The 16,441-nt window shown below is 46.4% G+C and overlaps 2 protein-coding genes across 3 annotated transcripts in view; one reads left to right on the forward strand and one right to left on the reverse strand.

The window, feature by feature from the left end:
* The window catches only part of LOC120826198 (oxysterol-binding protein-related protein 10), a 52,280-nt gene extending 49,128 nt beyond the window's left edge, over positions 1-3,152 (forward strand). Inside the window, exon 14 of the transcript XR_013450984.1 lies at positions 2,199-3,152. The gene's annotated coding sequence lies outside the window, so the exon portion shown is untranslated. The remainder of the gene's footprint in view (positions 1-2,198) is intronic.
* The window catches only part of LOC120826197 (dolichyl-diphosphooligosaccharide--protein glycosyltransferase subunit STT3B), an 89,291-nt gene that overhangs the window by 5,465 nt on the left and 67,385 nt on the right, over positions 1-16,441 (reverse strand). For both annotated transcript variants that reach the window (XM_078081357.1, XM_040188278.2), the window contains exons 4-11: positions 13,566-13,631; positions 8,976-9,075; positions 7,662-7,760; positions 5,588-5,734; positions 2,946-2,994; positions 2,164-2,318; positions 949-1,160; positions 270-457 (exon numbers count right to left, since the gene is read on the reverse strand). In XM_078081357.1, the coding sequence (XP_077937483.1) occupies positions 270-457; positions 949-1,160; positions 2,164-2,318; positions 2,946-2,994; positions 5,588-5,734; positions 7,662-7,760; positions 8,976-9,075; positions 13,566-13,631 (1,016 nt within the window). The remainder of the gene's footprint in view (positions 1-269; positions 458-948; positions 1,161-2,163; positions 2,319-2,945; positions 2,995-5,587; positions 5,735-7,661; positions 7,761-8,975; positions 9,076-13,565; positions 13,632-16,441) is intronic.

Genomic DNA, 16,441 nt, shown 5'->3' on the forward strand with positions numbered 1-16,441 from the left:
TTAAAAGCGCATAGGAGCACATATCAATATTGCCACAAACCTCTTATGAAATATTCATGCCTTCCCTCTATCCTGTTACTGGGTTAGCACACGCACACATTACTCAAAACTTTGCTTGGCTCCTAACCACTAACATCTGCTTCGACATCCCAGCTGAAGTGTGTGTGTGTGTGTGTGTGTGTGTGTGTGTGTGTGTGTGTGTGTGTGTGTGTGTGTGTGTGTGTGTGTGTGTGTGTGTGTGTGTGTGTGTGTGTGTGTGTGTGTCGTACCCGTCGTGGTTGTACGAGGCCAGCACCACACTGGGACTGGAGTAGGCGTTGCTGGTGACCCAGGTGCAGTGGACGGCGAACATCATCAGCAGCATGAGCATGAGCATGGTGACGATGGACTTGACGTTGGGGCCGAGGCCCTCCTCGGCCTTCTCCTGCTCAGACACGTGTTTGCGCACCTTGCCGGCCTGTGGGGGGAGACAAACACTAGCCAGTTAATCGATTGAATGAACCAACTGGGAAAAGTGAAAAGTGTCACACTCTGAGCTGAGAATCACAATTAGTATTGCATTGTGTGTGATTTGTATATTTGTATTGCACAACTGACATCTTGGTCTTTAAAAGCTGCCTTAAACGCGTCGGTTTGGTTAATTTCACCAGCTGAAATCTTACATCTCAGCAACGCTTCTCAAGACGGCTATTTGTGGGTAACGCATGAAAGGATGTGATTGAGAGGTAGACGGCAACAGACGAAGACGGAAGTCGGATCAACGCTCCGCCAACTGAGGCGGCTCAAATTATGAACAGCGTCAAAACAGCTGCAGCTGAATTACAGTTTACCCAAACCGGCGAGCTGCGCTGGCGGGGAGTGAGGGGAGCTGACAAAGACGCAGATGACCTCCGAAGCCGGCGAGGGTTTCTTATTCGGCGCCACGTTCTACAACCACTCCGTCTTGACCTTGTCGTAAAGATTCCCAGAACTCCTCTTGTCGTCCTCGTCGCTGCTGTCCTCGGCGGGCGGTTTCTCCCTCTTGGTGTCATCTCCCATGTAGTGCTCGAAGACGCTGGAGAAGGCCACCGCAGAGAGCATGCACACCACCGGCGTCAGCGTGAGCATCAGGCGCACCATCACGCCGGCGAAATAGACCGCGCTGATGGCGTACAGGGCCACTGGAACGACAACGGAAAGGTGGGAGTGAGAGAGAGCGGAGAACAAAGTACGGTCAGACGAGGAGAAAAGCGGCATGCCGAGGATGGAGGGAAATGGGCCTGTGTGTGTGTGTGTGTGTGTGTGTGTGTGTGTGTGTACACGAGACGGATATGAAGACAAATGGAGTCGCACCGCAGCGTAATCCGTCCGTGGTGCTCAAACCGAGAGCGGCGGCGGCGGCTGCTGCTGCGGCTTTGCGTCCTTGAAAAGAGGCGACCCGGCTCAACAGGTGCACGGCTAATCAATCGCTCTAATTGGCTGATTATTTCTGAGGGAGAAACGGGCTGCTGGAAAAGTCGTTGAGCGTTTAGAAAGGTTCTCTGCCCTTGATCTTAGTCAGAATATACAAAAGTTTGGTTCCAGTGGGTGTTCAAGCCCTCTCAGTGCTTTTCTTTCTTTCAGTTGTAGGCAAAACAGGACATGGTCATAATTCTTATTAGGAGGGATCCTGCATGAGGGGGCAGGAGTCCTGATCATTATAGTCTCTATTTGACTTGATACACAGCGTTTAGAAACAGTGCATGTTTATTACAGCTCAGACTTAAAGCAGATAAACGACAGCGACAATCAAGGATTAAAGAACCGGAATACCAGTGAAACTGATAAGAAATGGAAGTAAAAGTTTTCTTCAGAGACATCTTTAGGTCACTGACAGTTTGATATGGATATGAAACTCTCCAGGTCCGATCATCGGCACAAAAACAAACTATATATTATTATTTATATATTTGAAAAGTCAAAAGGTTATAACAATCAAATTACAGCTTTAACTATTGAATTCTTAAACTAATTTCACATGAATACAAATTTAAATCATCAAATGTGTTGGCATAAACCTTTAGGATTGCTTAGTGATCCAAGTGGGTGTTCACATGTTCAGAAGTTGATCCAACTACGGCAAAATTAAATTTAAAGCCTTGAATATTTTTCAAAACTGTAGATTCAAAAGTCAAAGGCTCCTACCAAACACTCGTTCATCATTGACGTTCTTGATGCAGAACCAGAGGCCCGCGGGGAACGTGCAGACCAGGATGTGGAGGTCGAAGAAGAAGGAGACCCACGTCGTCGGCTGGTGCTCCGACACCGACGCGATGATGGGGATGTGGATCTTTGCATAGCTGGAGACAGGAAAGAAGAGGAGAGACAGACGGGATGTAAATTTCATGTTGGGTTGAGCGTGTTGGGAGTGTTCAGATGAATTATACATCAGATCTTCCTGATTAACTCTGGAGTTATGAAGGGGGGAAAATGATCCACCTCCCTGGCACGCTCATGGTAAAATATGAACTAATTCAGCACTCAAGAAGACTAATGTTTTTCTGATCTGTGCGTTCACCCTTTATTCATTACAGGATTTCACTCTGCACTTTCTATGCAACTTTGCCTATTTCACACTGAAGTGTTTGGTGATTACAGGCGGGGAGAGAAAAAAACACACAGCCCATTTAGGAATTAGTACGAGTCCCCAGAGGAACATGGGGGGGGAAAAGAAGAAGAAAACTATTCCATACTGCTCCAGTCAGCAGGAAACAGGCCGGGTGGAGAATTGATTGGCCGTGCTAAAACATCAAACACCTTGCAGAGCATTTGGAGAACACAAGGTGTGAGAAAGACAACAGTTAAACAGAGCCTGTGCTCGCCCCCCGCCCCGCTGCAGGGGGGGGGTTTCTAGCCATCTCAGGCAACACATACTCGACTGAACAAGTGTTCCATCGACAGAGAGCGAGAAGGTCAGCACAGCTTACCCGGTGTCCCAGAGAGAGTAGAAGCGACCGCTCCACGGCGCGATGTATCCTGAGGACGGAGGACACGATCAATACAGAGATACAGAGCGGTTGGGTGTTCGTGTGGAATACGACCAGTGCTGCAGTTTGTCGAGCCATGTTTATGTCGAGGTGAGATTCAGGTTGTTACTGGTTACGGGAAAATATATTAAAACAATTTTATTCATATCAGATTGTCCTTCGCTTCAATCGAATGCAGTTGGGATAAGGTTGTATTTGTGTGTGTGGGGCTTTTTTGTTTTCCTGATCTCCCACCGCGCACAGATCCACAAGGATCTGCATTAGTGTGCGATTCCCTTTCATGTGAACACAATTATATATTCTCTCAATTCTGAATAGACAGAATAGCTCATTCGCAAACAATCCACCCCCCCACCAGAAAATAATATATATTAAATACACTAATCTCTTAACAGTTGCCTATATATCGACATATGCATACGTGCTATTTAACGAGTAGATTGGAACACACATTTCTTAATATACTAAATTAAACAAATAGTTGTAAACATTTGTAAATCTTATCTTAAATATTTGGATCCCGTAATTCAGATTTGCAAGATCAATTTCACTCCAAGAAAAACCAAAGCGAACGTGTCAATGCTGATAATATATTCTATTGATGCTGCCTAATTACTTCAATTGACTTGTTTATAAATTTAACTGAAACCATTTACGTTGCAAATTAGACCGCAGAGGCATTTTACGCACGCATACAAATGTCTTATTTTGGTTCGGCTTTGATGTGGAATACATTTCAGCTCTCAACGGTTGCCTGGGGCTCTCACACACTTCCTGTTTGAGCCCCCCCCCCCCAAAAGCCATGGATTTGTATTTCAACTTTTGTGACACGTGTGCTCCAACGCGCAGCGACATCAAGTCCTTTGAAGCTCCTCAAGAGCAGTTGTGGCGAATTAATGACGTAAAAAAACAAAACACCACCAACATAAAAAGGAAAGATAAGGGCACTTTTAAATTAACATGTCACAAAGAGCTGAACCCAAACCGGCAAGAAAAATATATGAAAAGGGCACTATTTTCAGTTGATTTTTAAGGAGGACAGCGATTAAACCGATTAATACTTTGTCTTCCGGAGGATAAAACCCGCCCGGCTGCACAGAGTCACACGAGATGAAAAGGTCTGACAAAGCAGAAGAGGACATGTGCAGCGTCCCTGGCGAACTGACTGGGCACATCCCCAAACAGTCATTGACACCCGCTGCCGCCTCCAGCAGGCCGACGCGGCCTTTAACCGGACGTCCGGCTGAAGTCCGGCTCCTCGCGGGACTTCTGCATCCACACGGGAGGCCAAGTGGGTTCTAAAGCGGGCGGGCGGTTAATCTGACGCACCACCGCCCCTTGGAATGGGCAGAAGACACCGCCGTGTTTACATAATCTGGAGCGACAGATTGTTGGTACGGGCAGGTGAATAATCCGCTGCCTTAATCACGGTGAGAAAGCCAATATAAGACGGTCATAACAGTCACACTGTAATAAGGCTCTTAAGGTGGGGGTGGAGAATAGGTGAGCTCTCCTCTTACACATAAAACTACACCAGCCTGATGTAACGAACCACTAAATAAGATAAGAGCCAATGGCAAGTGAGCTACAGGCTGCGTCATCTGGAATCTCAGCACTTTAACAGGAGACAAATGAAAATCAATAAACAGCGAGGCAACATTTGAAAGGTCTCGAAGAAGGCCGAGCTAAAAGTAATGGAGAAAAACAAAAGGCAAAGTTCAACGAGCCGCTGCATCGGGGTTCAAGCAGGCCGATCAAAAACAACACTTAAACGTGGCCCCGGTCCTCGAGCAGCAAACGTCCTACTGGCATCCGTACCAGTTCATATTTTTGGATGATTTGCCTTCAGGGTTTCATCTCCTGATTGTCGGCTCGCTGGGGAGGCCTAGAGGTTAGAACATCACGTAATGGTGTACAAACAATCTGAAACTTTTGGCTGGATGAAGACAACCAAATTTAAAATAGCTTGAATCCCAGATCTTTATCATCATTACAAAAATGTAGTCAACCGATCCTTGCAAAAGAGGCCATTAGTCTACCAATGTCATCCAAATCCAAGGCAAATTCTGGGTAGCGTTCAAATAAACAAACAGATGGCTCGAGTATGAAAATAATATTAAAAAACAATATATCTTGTGAAAAGGGGTATACTAGATGTATCTTTTGTTGAGATGGGCATATTCTGGTATTTTTTAACTCTGTTTAGTCAAGTGACTTATGGAAATGTGGATTTTTGAAAATGGTCCACTATTGGGGGAAAATGCTGGAGGCGGCATTATAGCGACTAAACAGGCTACAATATGATCGCGCATGGCAACTCCTCACAATCCCCTAAAAGTGCTACTTCAAGCCAGCGTTTCATACTTGTTGGAATATGACCCGCCATCAACTTTACTGCATAATAGCACCTCATTTCAAATGTTTGTTCGGTTTGAATCTGATTTCTACAATCTGTAAAAGAAAATACCAGATTCTTCTTCTCGAATAAGTAATTGATTCTCATGCATGGCCTATAAACCTGTCAAAGACAAAGAATAAACATGAAACAGTGGTTTACATGTATGAACTCAGACACTACAGACCTGTGTAAGTGAGATAGATGACGGTGAGGAAGACCACGCCGGCAGCAAGAGACACGCCGAGGAGGAAAAGTGTCTGGAACTCCTGTCTGGTCAGCCGGTCCTTCAGGTACTGCAGGAAGGCGTAGGCTTGGAGAAGAGCAAACACACCTGGAAAGCAGCCGCAGACACCAACCAAAGAATGAGCAAACACACGAAAGGGAACTCGCGCCGCCTATTTGAGGAGGCCCGCGATTCAAGTTGTCTACCGCAGGGTGATACGAAGACGCGGTTAAGAAGTGCTGCTGCTGCCGGTCTGGCAGAATTCTTCACACGTGTGCGATAGCCCCTCCAGCTGTTCCTGCAGTTTTTAAAAGACAAATACTGTGGGACAGCATGTTTGCGTGAAAGATTTGTGTGAATAAGCCCTTCTCGTTCTCTCCTGATCACTACTTGCCGTCTATTCCGGCTTCTTTTTTTAAAAAGAGGTTAGGGCCCTCTTGCTTTCATGACCTCTGAACCTTTGACAGATCTGGAGTGAGATCGCATTACTCCTCCACCGCCCACAGCAGGTCGCACCCATTTCCAAGGTTAAGCCCGTGTCTGTCCTCCGTAGAGCCGCTAAGCGCTAACGTGTTTGTCAGTCTGTGCCACCCTGTCTGCCTCGGGGGCCGACGTCTCGGCGCTACCGACAGGTCCGCGGCTCTGTCACTCTCTCCCCGTCTCCCACTGGGCTCCCTGAATGCCACCACCAGATGTTCTAAGCAGCTGCTACCCAAGTGACATTAAAAAAAGGGGGAAGAAAAAAAATCTCTGGATTTTCTCCCCCCCATTGGTGCATTCTCTCAACGCCTCTCATATATCTGTGTTCTAGACTCTCAGGAAAACAGGCACACTTCAACGTAAGCCTGCTACAGTGTCAAGCGGCTTTTGAAAAAGGTGCTGCTCGGCTTCATGAAGCTGCCAACGAGCAGCAGTCCCAATCTGGATGTGCACGAACGCGAGGACCAGCCGTCCGGGCTGTCGGGCAGCAGATGGGCCCGCTCGTGAGTGGCGAAAACAGAACAAGCTTTAATAAACTACCCACGAGGCAAAAAGAAAAGCACTTAGAGCGCTAAACCCATAGGGCGGCTTGTGGAGCTGCTCGCTTGATTCCGTTGTGTGAATATATTCTGAGAGGGTCAGAGAGTGACTACCGCCGCCAGCGCAGGTGGATTCAGCTTCTGCTGCAGCCAAACAAACCAGAAGTGTGCGTCCTCGGTTCCGAGGGGCGCTTATGTAAAGTCACACCTTGAAAACATGAACAACGGCATTCAAGTTGAGCCTTTGCCGCGTGCGGCAGCATTCATTTGTTGGCAGGGGTCAGGGCGGGTCAGAGGAAGTTGACGTCCAGCTACTGAAATGCCTTTGTGTGTTGAATTAACATCGCCGCATAAAACCAAAGTTGGCCCAAGTTACTTACATCTTTAAATGGGAATCACCCAGTCAGTGTTGAAATACAATCAACTGCCCTGTGATTTAAGGGGCTTTATAGCAGATCAGTGTTTAAGAGACAAATATAGCATTAAACCTGCGAGAATTGATTTTCTGTTGTTGGCAGAGTAACAAGCTGTAAACACAACACTTGCATATTCTACACTAAGTTAATTCAGTTTGCTATTTAGCAAGGAACGGACTCCACAGCATTACTCTGGTTTTTAGCCACCTGATGAATAGCAGTCCAATATCAAGCCGTAAACTGCAAGTTAAGGAATTGGCTACTTTTAAATGGAACAGCTAAATACGTGATCGGGTTCACAAAGCTGATCCTTCTTTCGTCGGCGGCCTGCCTGACACACGGGAAATCAGTCCGAACAGAGCGAACTAAAACAGTACATTCGAGGAGTTTGCAGTCCCGTACGTGCCAGAAGCTCAGACATTTGAGGAGTCATGATTGAGTCATAACTCGAAAATAAGCCAGTTACATCTTCCAAAAACTGCTGACTTCGTCGCTGCACTCAACGACACTCAGGTGGAAACTTTTCTGGGAGGAAACTTGGTCTCCCAAGAAGAACGCAGCATCAGCGACCTCGGAGGCTCAGAGGGTGGGACGACTTACCGGCAGCAGCCATGTGCTCGCTGGTCCTGATTGGCTGGAAGCCGACAAAGGGGATCTGCATCGACAGTACAAGACCCACGATGTAAAAAGTGCTGTAAGCTGGAGAGAGAGAGAGAGAGAGACTAGATCATACAAGAAATAAAACAATCTAAAAGTAAACTACTGCAGCATTGAAACTATTCTGCTCCACTCCTCCAGTTTGGGCCCCACTCAGGGAATCAGCCTCGACAGAGGTATTTAAAGTCTATTGATTTCACTGTCACACTTCAGAGGGAGTAAATACAGAATACCTGATCTAATGTCATTTCGCTAAGAAATAGGGAGCTGGCTCGGTGCTGCAGGGAGGCCTGGAGTGAGACGGCTGCGCTGAGAACTGTGCAACTCCCACCTTCTTAGCTGGGGGGAACCGATTGGCAGACACGCCGGCTTAATTAAGATTTCATACTCTTCCTGAAGAGTGGGCCTCATTTTTGAAGTAGTTGTGACCGCCGCCAGCAATCTCTTTTTCACACATATGCTATTGACTCGAGACAGAGAAAGCTGAATTGTGAGGGAACAGACTGCGAGGCATTGTATTAAATCAAGATTTTTTCCCCCTTTTTTCTGCATGAGCCTCCATAGTTAATCAGAGGCACCTGAACAGAGATGTAAAGCGGCAAGACCAAATGTCTTTTCTGTCAGCAGGAGGTCATTTCCACTTCACCCTGAGCGCCGCCATTGTCAAGTAAAACGTCATTGGTGAAGTGCGGTTTGGAGGTGGACCAGGTAGGTCAGAGCCCCTCTCGCTGTGCAGAGGCCACAAATCATTTTCAACCGTTATGCTTTGCGGTGACAGCGAGTGCAACATATAATCGTGTGTAGAAGAAACTTGGCATGGCTTTCATTTTTCTTGACCACGGCAGCAGTGCCTGTTGGCGGGCTCGCGGCTAAGGCGATGACGAATGCGTGGAGAGCTTGAATGATTGCGCTCCAGTACTGGGAGCCAACTGATAATGTGCTGGAGCCGCTGCGTGCTCTGTGAAACAAGCCCGTCTCTGGTATTTGCAAAAAGAAACAACTACTGAGAGATCAGGTAGCAGGTGGCTGCATTTACTGTGGTGTGTGGGAGCGCTGGGGTGTGTGCACCACCGATGATGGAATGCTTACGGCTGGGAGGGGTGAGCGCAGGCGTGACTGTGCATTTGACCCTGAAACGAGCTCAAATGCTCTGGCAACCATGTCAAGAGACCGGGAGGAGGAATAGCTTCACTATTCTAGAGGATCTGAAAATTGTGAATTTGAATTTGGAGAAGCTTGTGTGTGTGTGTGTCTTACCGATGTAGACTCTTCTGCTGTAGCGTTGCATCAGCATCAGCACAAACACATGCAGGGGAATCAGGTTGATGATAAACACGTAACCTCCCCATGCCGACACCTAGAACACACAGACACACAGTCAGTCGGCCTGCTGAGACAACCTGTCTCCAAAACAGTCTTCTTCCTTTAACTGAGATTTATTATCCCTCCTCCTGTTTTAAAAAAAAGGTATGGTCTTGTAAAAATGTTACAAATCAGCTTTGCCACATTGACGGGACATTAACCGAAACCTGCAGTCCTGTCGGGACACAGCGGGGTCCCTACATTGCTGCCGACAGATACTAAAATACATTTGAATAGCTGGATTATAGGAAAAATGCAAATCGCTAAATTGAACACCAGGCTAAATAAGCCTCCCCAATAAGATTTTAGCTGAATCTAGTCTTTCTTTAAAAGGTATATCAAAATGGAAATGAAAAGTCCGGGAAAGTCTGACTGTCTTGGAGCCGGTGTTCGACTAATGGTTTGATCTAGCATGAAATGATAGATTACAGGAAGCGCTCTAGCTCGATGGGAAGACGATCAGACATTTTATCCCGGGCACTCAAATTCACAGATCACATTACAAGTGATACAAGAGCAGGGTAGGAAAAATACATATTATTTAGGGGGCCATTTTTGCCCCCACTGACTGAAAAGCAGGGGCATTTTGTAAGAAATTGGGGGCATTTTTTGAAACTTGTGAAATAATATTTAACCTTTGTTAAAAATACTAAATATACTTATTTGGGCTTAATGTACATGCAAGTGTCCTCAAATGGCAGTGATACGACTATTGGACAGTAATTTACAGATTCAAAGTGGGTTTTTTTTTATAAAACATTCATTAAATCGAGATGAATGAATTTCAAAATGTGCGATTAATTAGTTAATCCATTGACATCCCTAATATGTATATACAAAGCTGTGGGAAATCATTACTATTACAGAATAGTAATGTCATTTTTTACAAAGATGCATGAACACTGTTGGAAGGGTAACTGTTCGCTCATCGGATGAGAGCCGAGATGTCGAGAGTTTTCATATCAATGACAAGATTAGAGTGAATCACTGAACACGTCACGGGAATAGATTGGTTTTGTGGAGACACAGCAAGCCAGTTTCATTATTTTATTTAATAACGGATACAAAACTTTCTTACTCATCTTACAGTCTCTACTATGAGACATAAGTACGGAGCTATAAAAAGCGTACATATATGAAATCTATAAAAACTAGAAAATCATACTGTACAAGTTATATGCTGCAGTAACTTTGAAAGCTACACTAAAATTATACCTCAACCACTTAACGCTGGATATGAAGGCTGTAAAACAACTCCACAAAAACATCACTGACAAATGTTGAATGGCCTACAATTGACTGGAGCAAAGGCCAAATGGAAACAGCAAGAGCTCCAGACAGGAGAGTTAAGAGTGTTGAGAGAAAGACCGACAGAAAAGAGGAAGGTTAGGACGTGTTCAAAGGGAAACTGAGAGAATTAAACAGAAGGGTTTGCAAGCGTTGCAGACTGTTTGATGATCTCGTCACACTTCTGCGAACGCTGGAAAACTGAACATACAAAGCCTACTTGATAAAAAACCCAAACATGGATAGGTTACATTAAGCCAGAGAGGGGAAGAAGAACCCAAACTGATTCGGTGTTGAATGCTCAGGTGCAATTTTCATCTGCTGGTAGTTTGCGTCCGTTTCCTCAGATGGTGACAGACAATTAGTGACATGTGATCTGGAACTGCAATATGTAACAAAAACAACCTCGGTTTACACAACTATAAATATGCCAATTTCTACCGAGCACCTAGGAGAACAAAATAAGAAAAATTGAAAAACATGAAATTCAAACACGTCCCCTTTTGTGTTTTGTCAAAGCTGACTGAGGTGGGGGGGAGACACGTCCCCATCCCCTCCTACTTGTGAAGGTCTGTGCATTCATGGCATGTGTCATTTCACAAACACCATCCAAATCTCCGTGAAATAATGTGTGTGTATCGACATAAAACGTTGGCAAAGAGGTGCTAAACGCCAACATCCCACAGTAACATGTTGCAGTTTAGCAGGAGTAATCTTTAGCACTAGCACCTCACGCTAGTCATAAGTCAGACTGGTAAATGCGGTACCTTCGCAGCGACATGAAGGCAGTAATCAGCAGCTTCTATTCTGTAAACTCCACAATGCGACTTGATTGCGGATTTCCCATCTCGAGTGTTTGCATCATACCTGCAGAGCGCACAATCAACCCGAAGAAAGGGAGGATAGATATTTGCCATCTGGCCATATTAGAGGAGCGCGCTGTGATGAATGCCCCAGACAAAAAACAAAGCTGTGTGTGTGTGTGTGAGTGTGCGTGCGTGCGTGCGTGCGTGCACACACACACACACAACCAGGCTCCTTTTGAAATTCTGGATCCAACAGCCAGCCCTTTGCCCCGAGCCAGAGGCTAACAGTTGAGGGCAGGAATCAGAAAATGTGTGGTGCAAAGTCTTTAAGCGGTTATCGCTGTCTGCATTTCATGCCGGGCTTATCTGATGGCCGCGGGGCTGCAGAGAAGAGGATATAGCAAACGCAGCATGCCACAGGGAGAAGGGTTTTATTGTAAATTGTGTGTGTGCGCACAGGTGTTTGCCGCCTGAGCCATGTGCTCTTGTTGAATCCATTCATGAAAACGCTGTTCCGTTTGTGTGCATATTTAAGAACTAAACCCTCTCCATCAGCAGTAGTGACTTTAGTTCACTGAGACTACGATGACGTCAGGGAACGAGCACGGTTCAGCAGACCCGCCCCACTGGGAGCCGGTTTCCTGTATCTCTGTCGCTGCCCCCGTCCTTTAGGAGACGGGTCTGTGAACTCTCAACTTTCATACGTCTGTACAATATCCATCCGATTGGTGTGATAATTCACTCTGGGTCAAAGTGCCGAAACCAACCTATATTATTCCTATGTTATTCCTCGAGTTATGCCGCTAGCATGGCTTAAGTTAAACAAAGTGACCGGAGGCGCTGTGTTTTCAGGGCGCCTCATCCCTACTTGATGAAGCAAAGGAGCTCTCCCTGTGCCTCGATGTTGCAGGTTGTTCTGCTACAGTGGGGGGATTTAGAGAGAGAAGCAAACCAAAGCTTCGGGAAAGAGCAGCGGAGTGGATCGACTTTTGCTCTTTCCACTGGCTCCGCCCCTCCACCCAAACCACCCTCACCCCTGGAGCGATGAAAGGAAGATGTTGCACAGCTATCCAAATAGCTCCCGTGGCTGTTGTCTGTCAGTAAAGTCCTGCTGCCCTGATTCTCATCTTAATCTCGCCCTTCTCTGTCCTCCCCTGATTATGCATATACCCATGGCGGGGAATCTCTCGCCTCCACATCTGCTTCACAAGTGCCACATTCAATTAAACCCCATGGGGGAGCGTAGCCATGGCCGTTATCCTGATCCAAGTGACGGATCATGGTGATAAAAACCAGACAAGTAGGGATGGGTCAAGGAGCGGATGCGGTGCTTTGTGTGCAGGACCAAAAGGGGGCAGTGCGGGCGGTCGGGAGGTTGCTGGTGGAGACATGCATGCCGCTGACTGCTTATCTGCAAAAGTGGGTGGGCGCTTGATACAGTAGAGTAACGTCAAAATTGCCGCTGAGGGGGCTCGTCGTGGAGAGAAGGTGCTTATAATGAGAACGGAGCCTGCAGGCATAACATATTCTCCGTCTTATCTCCAGCCTGTTCCCTTGCTTATCTTGCCACACCTCTCCCTGCCCTTTTGTCTCCATTCGCCGCTTTGCATCCCACGCTATTCATCTCTCCGGCTCCCCCAATCCTCTGCACGCCCCCCTCGCACGCTGTGGCCCTGGATCGATGAGGCTGGATTCCGCTAATCTGAGTCATTTGATATCCGTCTCAAGGCCGACCACGGAGACTTAGCTTGCAATGAGCAAGAAGCTGGACATTTTGTTTTCATAGGCGCTTCCTCTCCCTGACACACACACACACACACACACACACACACACACGCGCGCGCGCGCGCGCACGCACGCACGCACGCACGCACGCACGCACGCACGCACGCACGCACAATCTTTCACCGAGGCAGTGAGCCCAGATCGCCTTTATCTCATCAATCCCCTGATGGGCTAGAACCTGAATCCATAAATATTGCAGACAACACTGGATAAAACTGCTCCTCCTCTTTTTCCATGCCTTGCCACGTCAAAGCTGGACACAGGACAATGGCGCCTGAACACTAGCTTCCCACTAGCAATGTTAGTTGGGATTTGTAGAGAAAAATGCGGTTTCAACTCTGAGTGAAAAGGAGGTTAAAGTCAATGCCTTTCCTGCAGCAATGAGAAGAGCTCACGTTCGTCCTCATAGTGCTGCTTAAAAGTTCCTTTGTGTTCAGCTTGAATCCTAAATGAAATTTCTCCATTAATGAAAAAGTTAGAGAAAAATATGGAAATCATCTTGAATTACAATACTAAAAAAAAAAAAAGGGTTTGGTTTAGTCAAATCAAGCTGTGGTTAGTTGGAACTCCTTGTGTGTCAATGTTTTGTGTGTGAACTCTTTCTCACCATGTAGAAATAGGAGAGACAACAGCCGATGGCCCAGAACACGGAGCCCGTCTTCACCGACTTCACCTACAAGGGAGAAACACATCGTTATAAACACATCCACGTCCTGTACAGCATCAAGTAAGACATGCAGACTCAGTTTGTATCGGGGACATTTGCGACAACAGCACAGCGTCCTGACTTTCTCCTTCAGATACAGTAACAGAAGATCTGGACCAGGCTTCACATTAAGGCCTGGAAAGTGGTAATAGTAATAATGTCTTCCAATCACAATCTAATGATGAGACATCAGAGCTGCTCGGCTAATTAACAGAGCGAACAGCTAACGAGTTTTGAATGTAGTTCCTTCTTGGGTTGAATATAACAGCGTAATATGATCCATTCAAATGTAACCTTTTAATTGTGTTAGTTGAGAAACCTGAACCTGAATAGTTGTTTGAAGGAGATGTTTTCAGAGAAATTATGACTTGTTTAGCTTCCTATAAGTTCCAAGCAGCATTTTACAACATGATTCAATTTTTAATTTCAACACGATTCCTCTGGAGGAAAGTGGGGATTGTTGGACGAACAGGCGGAAGTCAAACAAGAAAGTTCTGAGGAGTCGTTTTGTTTGGAGATTAACAAATTTACATGTAATGTCTTTTACAATGATCGGCAACGCTAATCTCACGCTTTGGTTGGTTTTGAGGGATCATACCACTGTTATGCTTTGTAGTTAATTAACTAGAATAATCCTCCAGAATCCCTATTGACTTTTTAATAAGCCTGTATTCTCCATTTCGGGTTAGTTTAGTTGAGAAAAAAGGGTTTGTGAGAAGCAAACAGTGTAATGGGGCGTTGGGGCGACTGTGGGTGAGTGGGGACCACGGTCGTCCTCCAATCAGAGGGTTGTCGGTTCGATCCCAGGCCCGGCTAACACGCGTGTCCTTGGGCAAGACACTTAACCCAACATTGCTCCTGTAGCTGTGACTACAGTGTGTGGATGTTAGTTACTGATGGGCAGGTGTCACTGTGTGTGGTTCTCCTGTCAATCAGTGTATGAATGGGTGTGAATGGGTGAATGATGTCATGTAGTGTTAAAGCGCTTTGAGTGGTCGGAAGACTAGAAAAGCGCTATACAAGTACAGACCATTTACCATAATGCAAAGCATTAAGCAGATGTGGAACAGCCAGCTGTGGTGCGGTTCAGACAGCACGGACAAAATCGCCACGCCTTGCTTCTCCGCCACAGCAGGCAAGCGCGCGCACAACAGAGGGAGAGGAATTACCAAGAAATCTGATCACACACAACAGCGGCTGAGATGCGCTGATGTGGGGGGATGTTGACAGGAAGTTGGTCTGCAGTGACCTGATTACTGAACTTCTGATGCTCTGTCAGGGTCAACAGGACCAAAGCCCAATTCGGAGATGGGTCTTTCTAGAGGAAGTGGGATGGTTTTAATGTCACATGCACTGGAAACCAACTTTGATCCAGTCTGGAGCACATATGTATATTTCAGCCCACATCGTTACCTACTGGTTTTCAGGACACTCGCTGAGGAGACACTTTGGTGTGGTTTCCAATTGTAAACTAGTATATTATATTTACTGCTTAATGCAGTTTTACAACAATCCTGCATACGTTTTAAAAAAGGTCACAAAGTATTGGTTGTTGTATTAGACTGCATTCCCTGTAGTGGGGTGAAAACTGGCGACTGTGCACTGTTTCCATAAACAGTTCCACGTCAAGTTTTTGCTTCTTTTGTTTATGCTGAAAACGAGCAGAATGAGCGCCAGAATGTGGTTGCCGCCCTACGGCTTACGTTGCGTTAAATAAATAGTTTTTCTGTATTTTTATGAGTGCGTGGGCCTCCACTCCCTTTGTCGAGACACACAAGTCACGCAGCGCGATGCTGGTCCAGCTGATTAAATGTGAGCCGAGAGAAAGCGCGGAATTACTGTTACAACTTAAGTGTAAGCACGTAAGCACGGGGCGCAGGGTGAGAGGAAGGGAGTGAGGCAGTGCTACTCTGTGTGTGTGCGTTTGTTACTAAGAAATGTGTGTTAAAAAGCGCAGCTCTCCTGGGTTTGAGAGGATTCAATTATAGATTATAGGAGGGTGCAAGAGTTTGTGGGTGTGTGTTTGCGTGTGTTGGGAGGGGGTAAACACACAGATTAAGCGAGTGGAGCTGAATGGGTTATTAGTGGATGAAATGAAGGAGTCGGATAATGAAGATTGGACTTGAGAGCGGCTCTCGGCTTTTTCCCCCCACTAACGTGGAGGAAATGATGGAGTAAGAAAGGGTAAGAGGAGAGGGTGAGAAGAGAACGAGCAAATAATGATACGAGGAGAAAGCGCAGAGTGGGGAGAAGAGGCAGAGCGCTGCCAGAACAGAACATCGACGGGGACAAAAGAAGACAAAGACAATTAAAGGGAGACGAGATGGAAGAAAGACAGCGAGGAGGGAAAAGGCAAAACGCAAAGACAAATGTGGGTAAATGAGACAATGGGACTGATAATGGGAAGCAGTGGTGCATGGCCGCGATGATCGTTTTTCAGGGCCCTCGCCAAACGGAACGGAGCGCGCGAGAGGCACCAGGTGAGCGGAGGGGGATTCGTTCCTCCGACGGAGGACGACGGCACGCCGCTTCGCTGACGGCACGTCACCTTAAGAGGCTGTGATGGCTGCAGCGAGGAACACCTGCCTCACCTGGAGATGCATCGTCCATTCACACAAGATGACAAGAGGCCATTATATTATCGCCGCGACAAACAGATGTCCCCCAATGCAACATGATGCACATTTCCTGGGGCAAGACAAATGGATATGATAGAATGGGTCCTGGAAATGAAATGACTCCAGTTGAGTTAAAAAAAGATATTTCTGATGGACACG

The sequence above is a fragment of the Gasterosteus aculeatus genome, chromosome 10 (genome assembly GCF_964276395.1).
Source record: "Gasterosteus aculeatus chromosome 10, fGasAcu3.hap1.1, whole genome shotgun sequence".
Taxonomy (NCBI): domain Eukaryota; kingdom Metazoa; phylum Chordata; class Actinopteri; order Perciformes; family Gasterosteidae; genus Gasterosteus; species Gasterosteus aculeatus.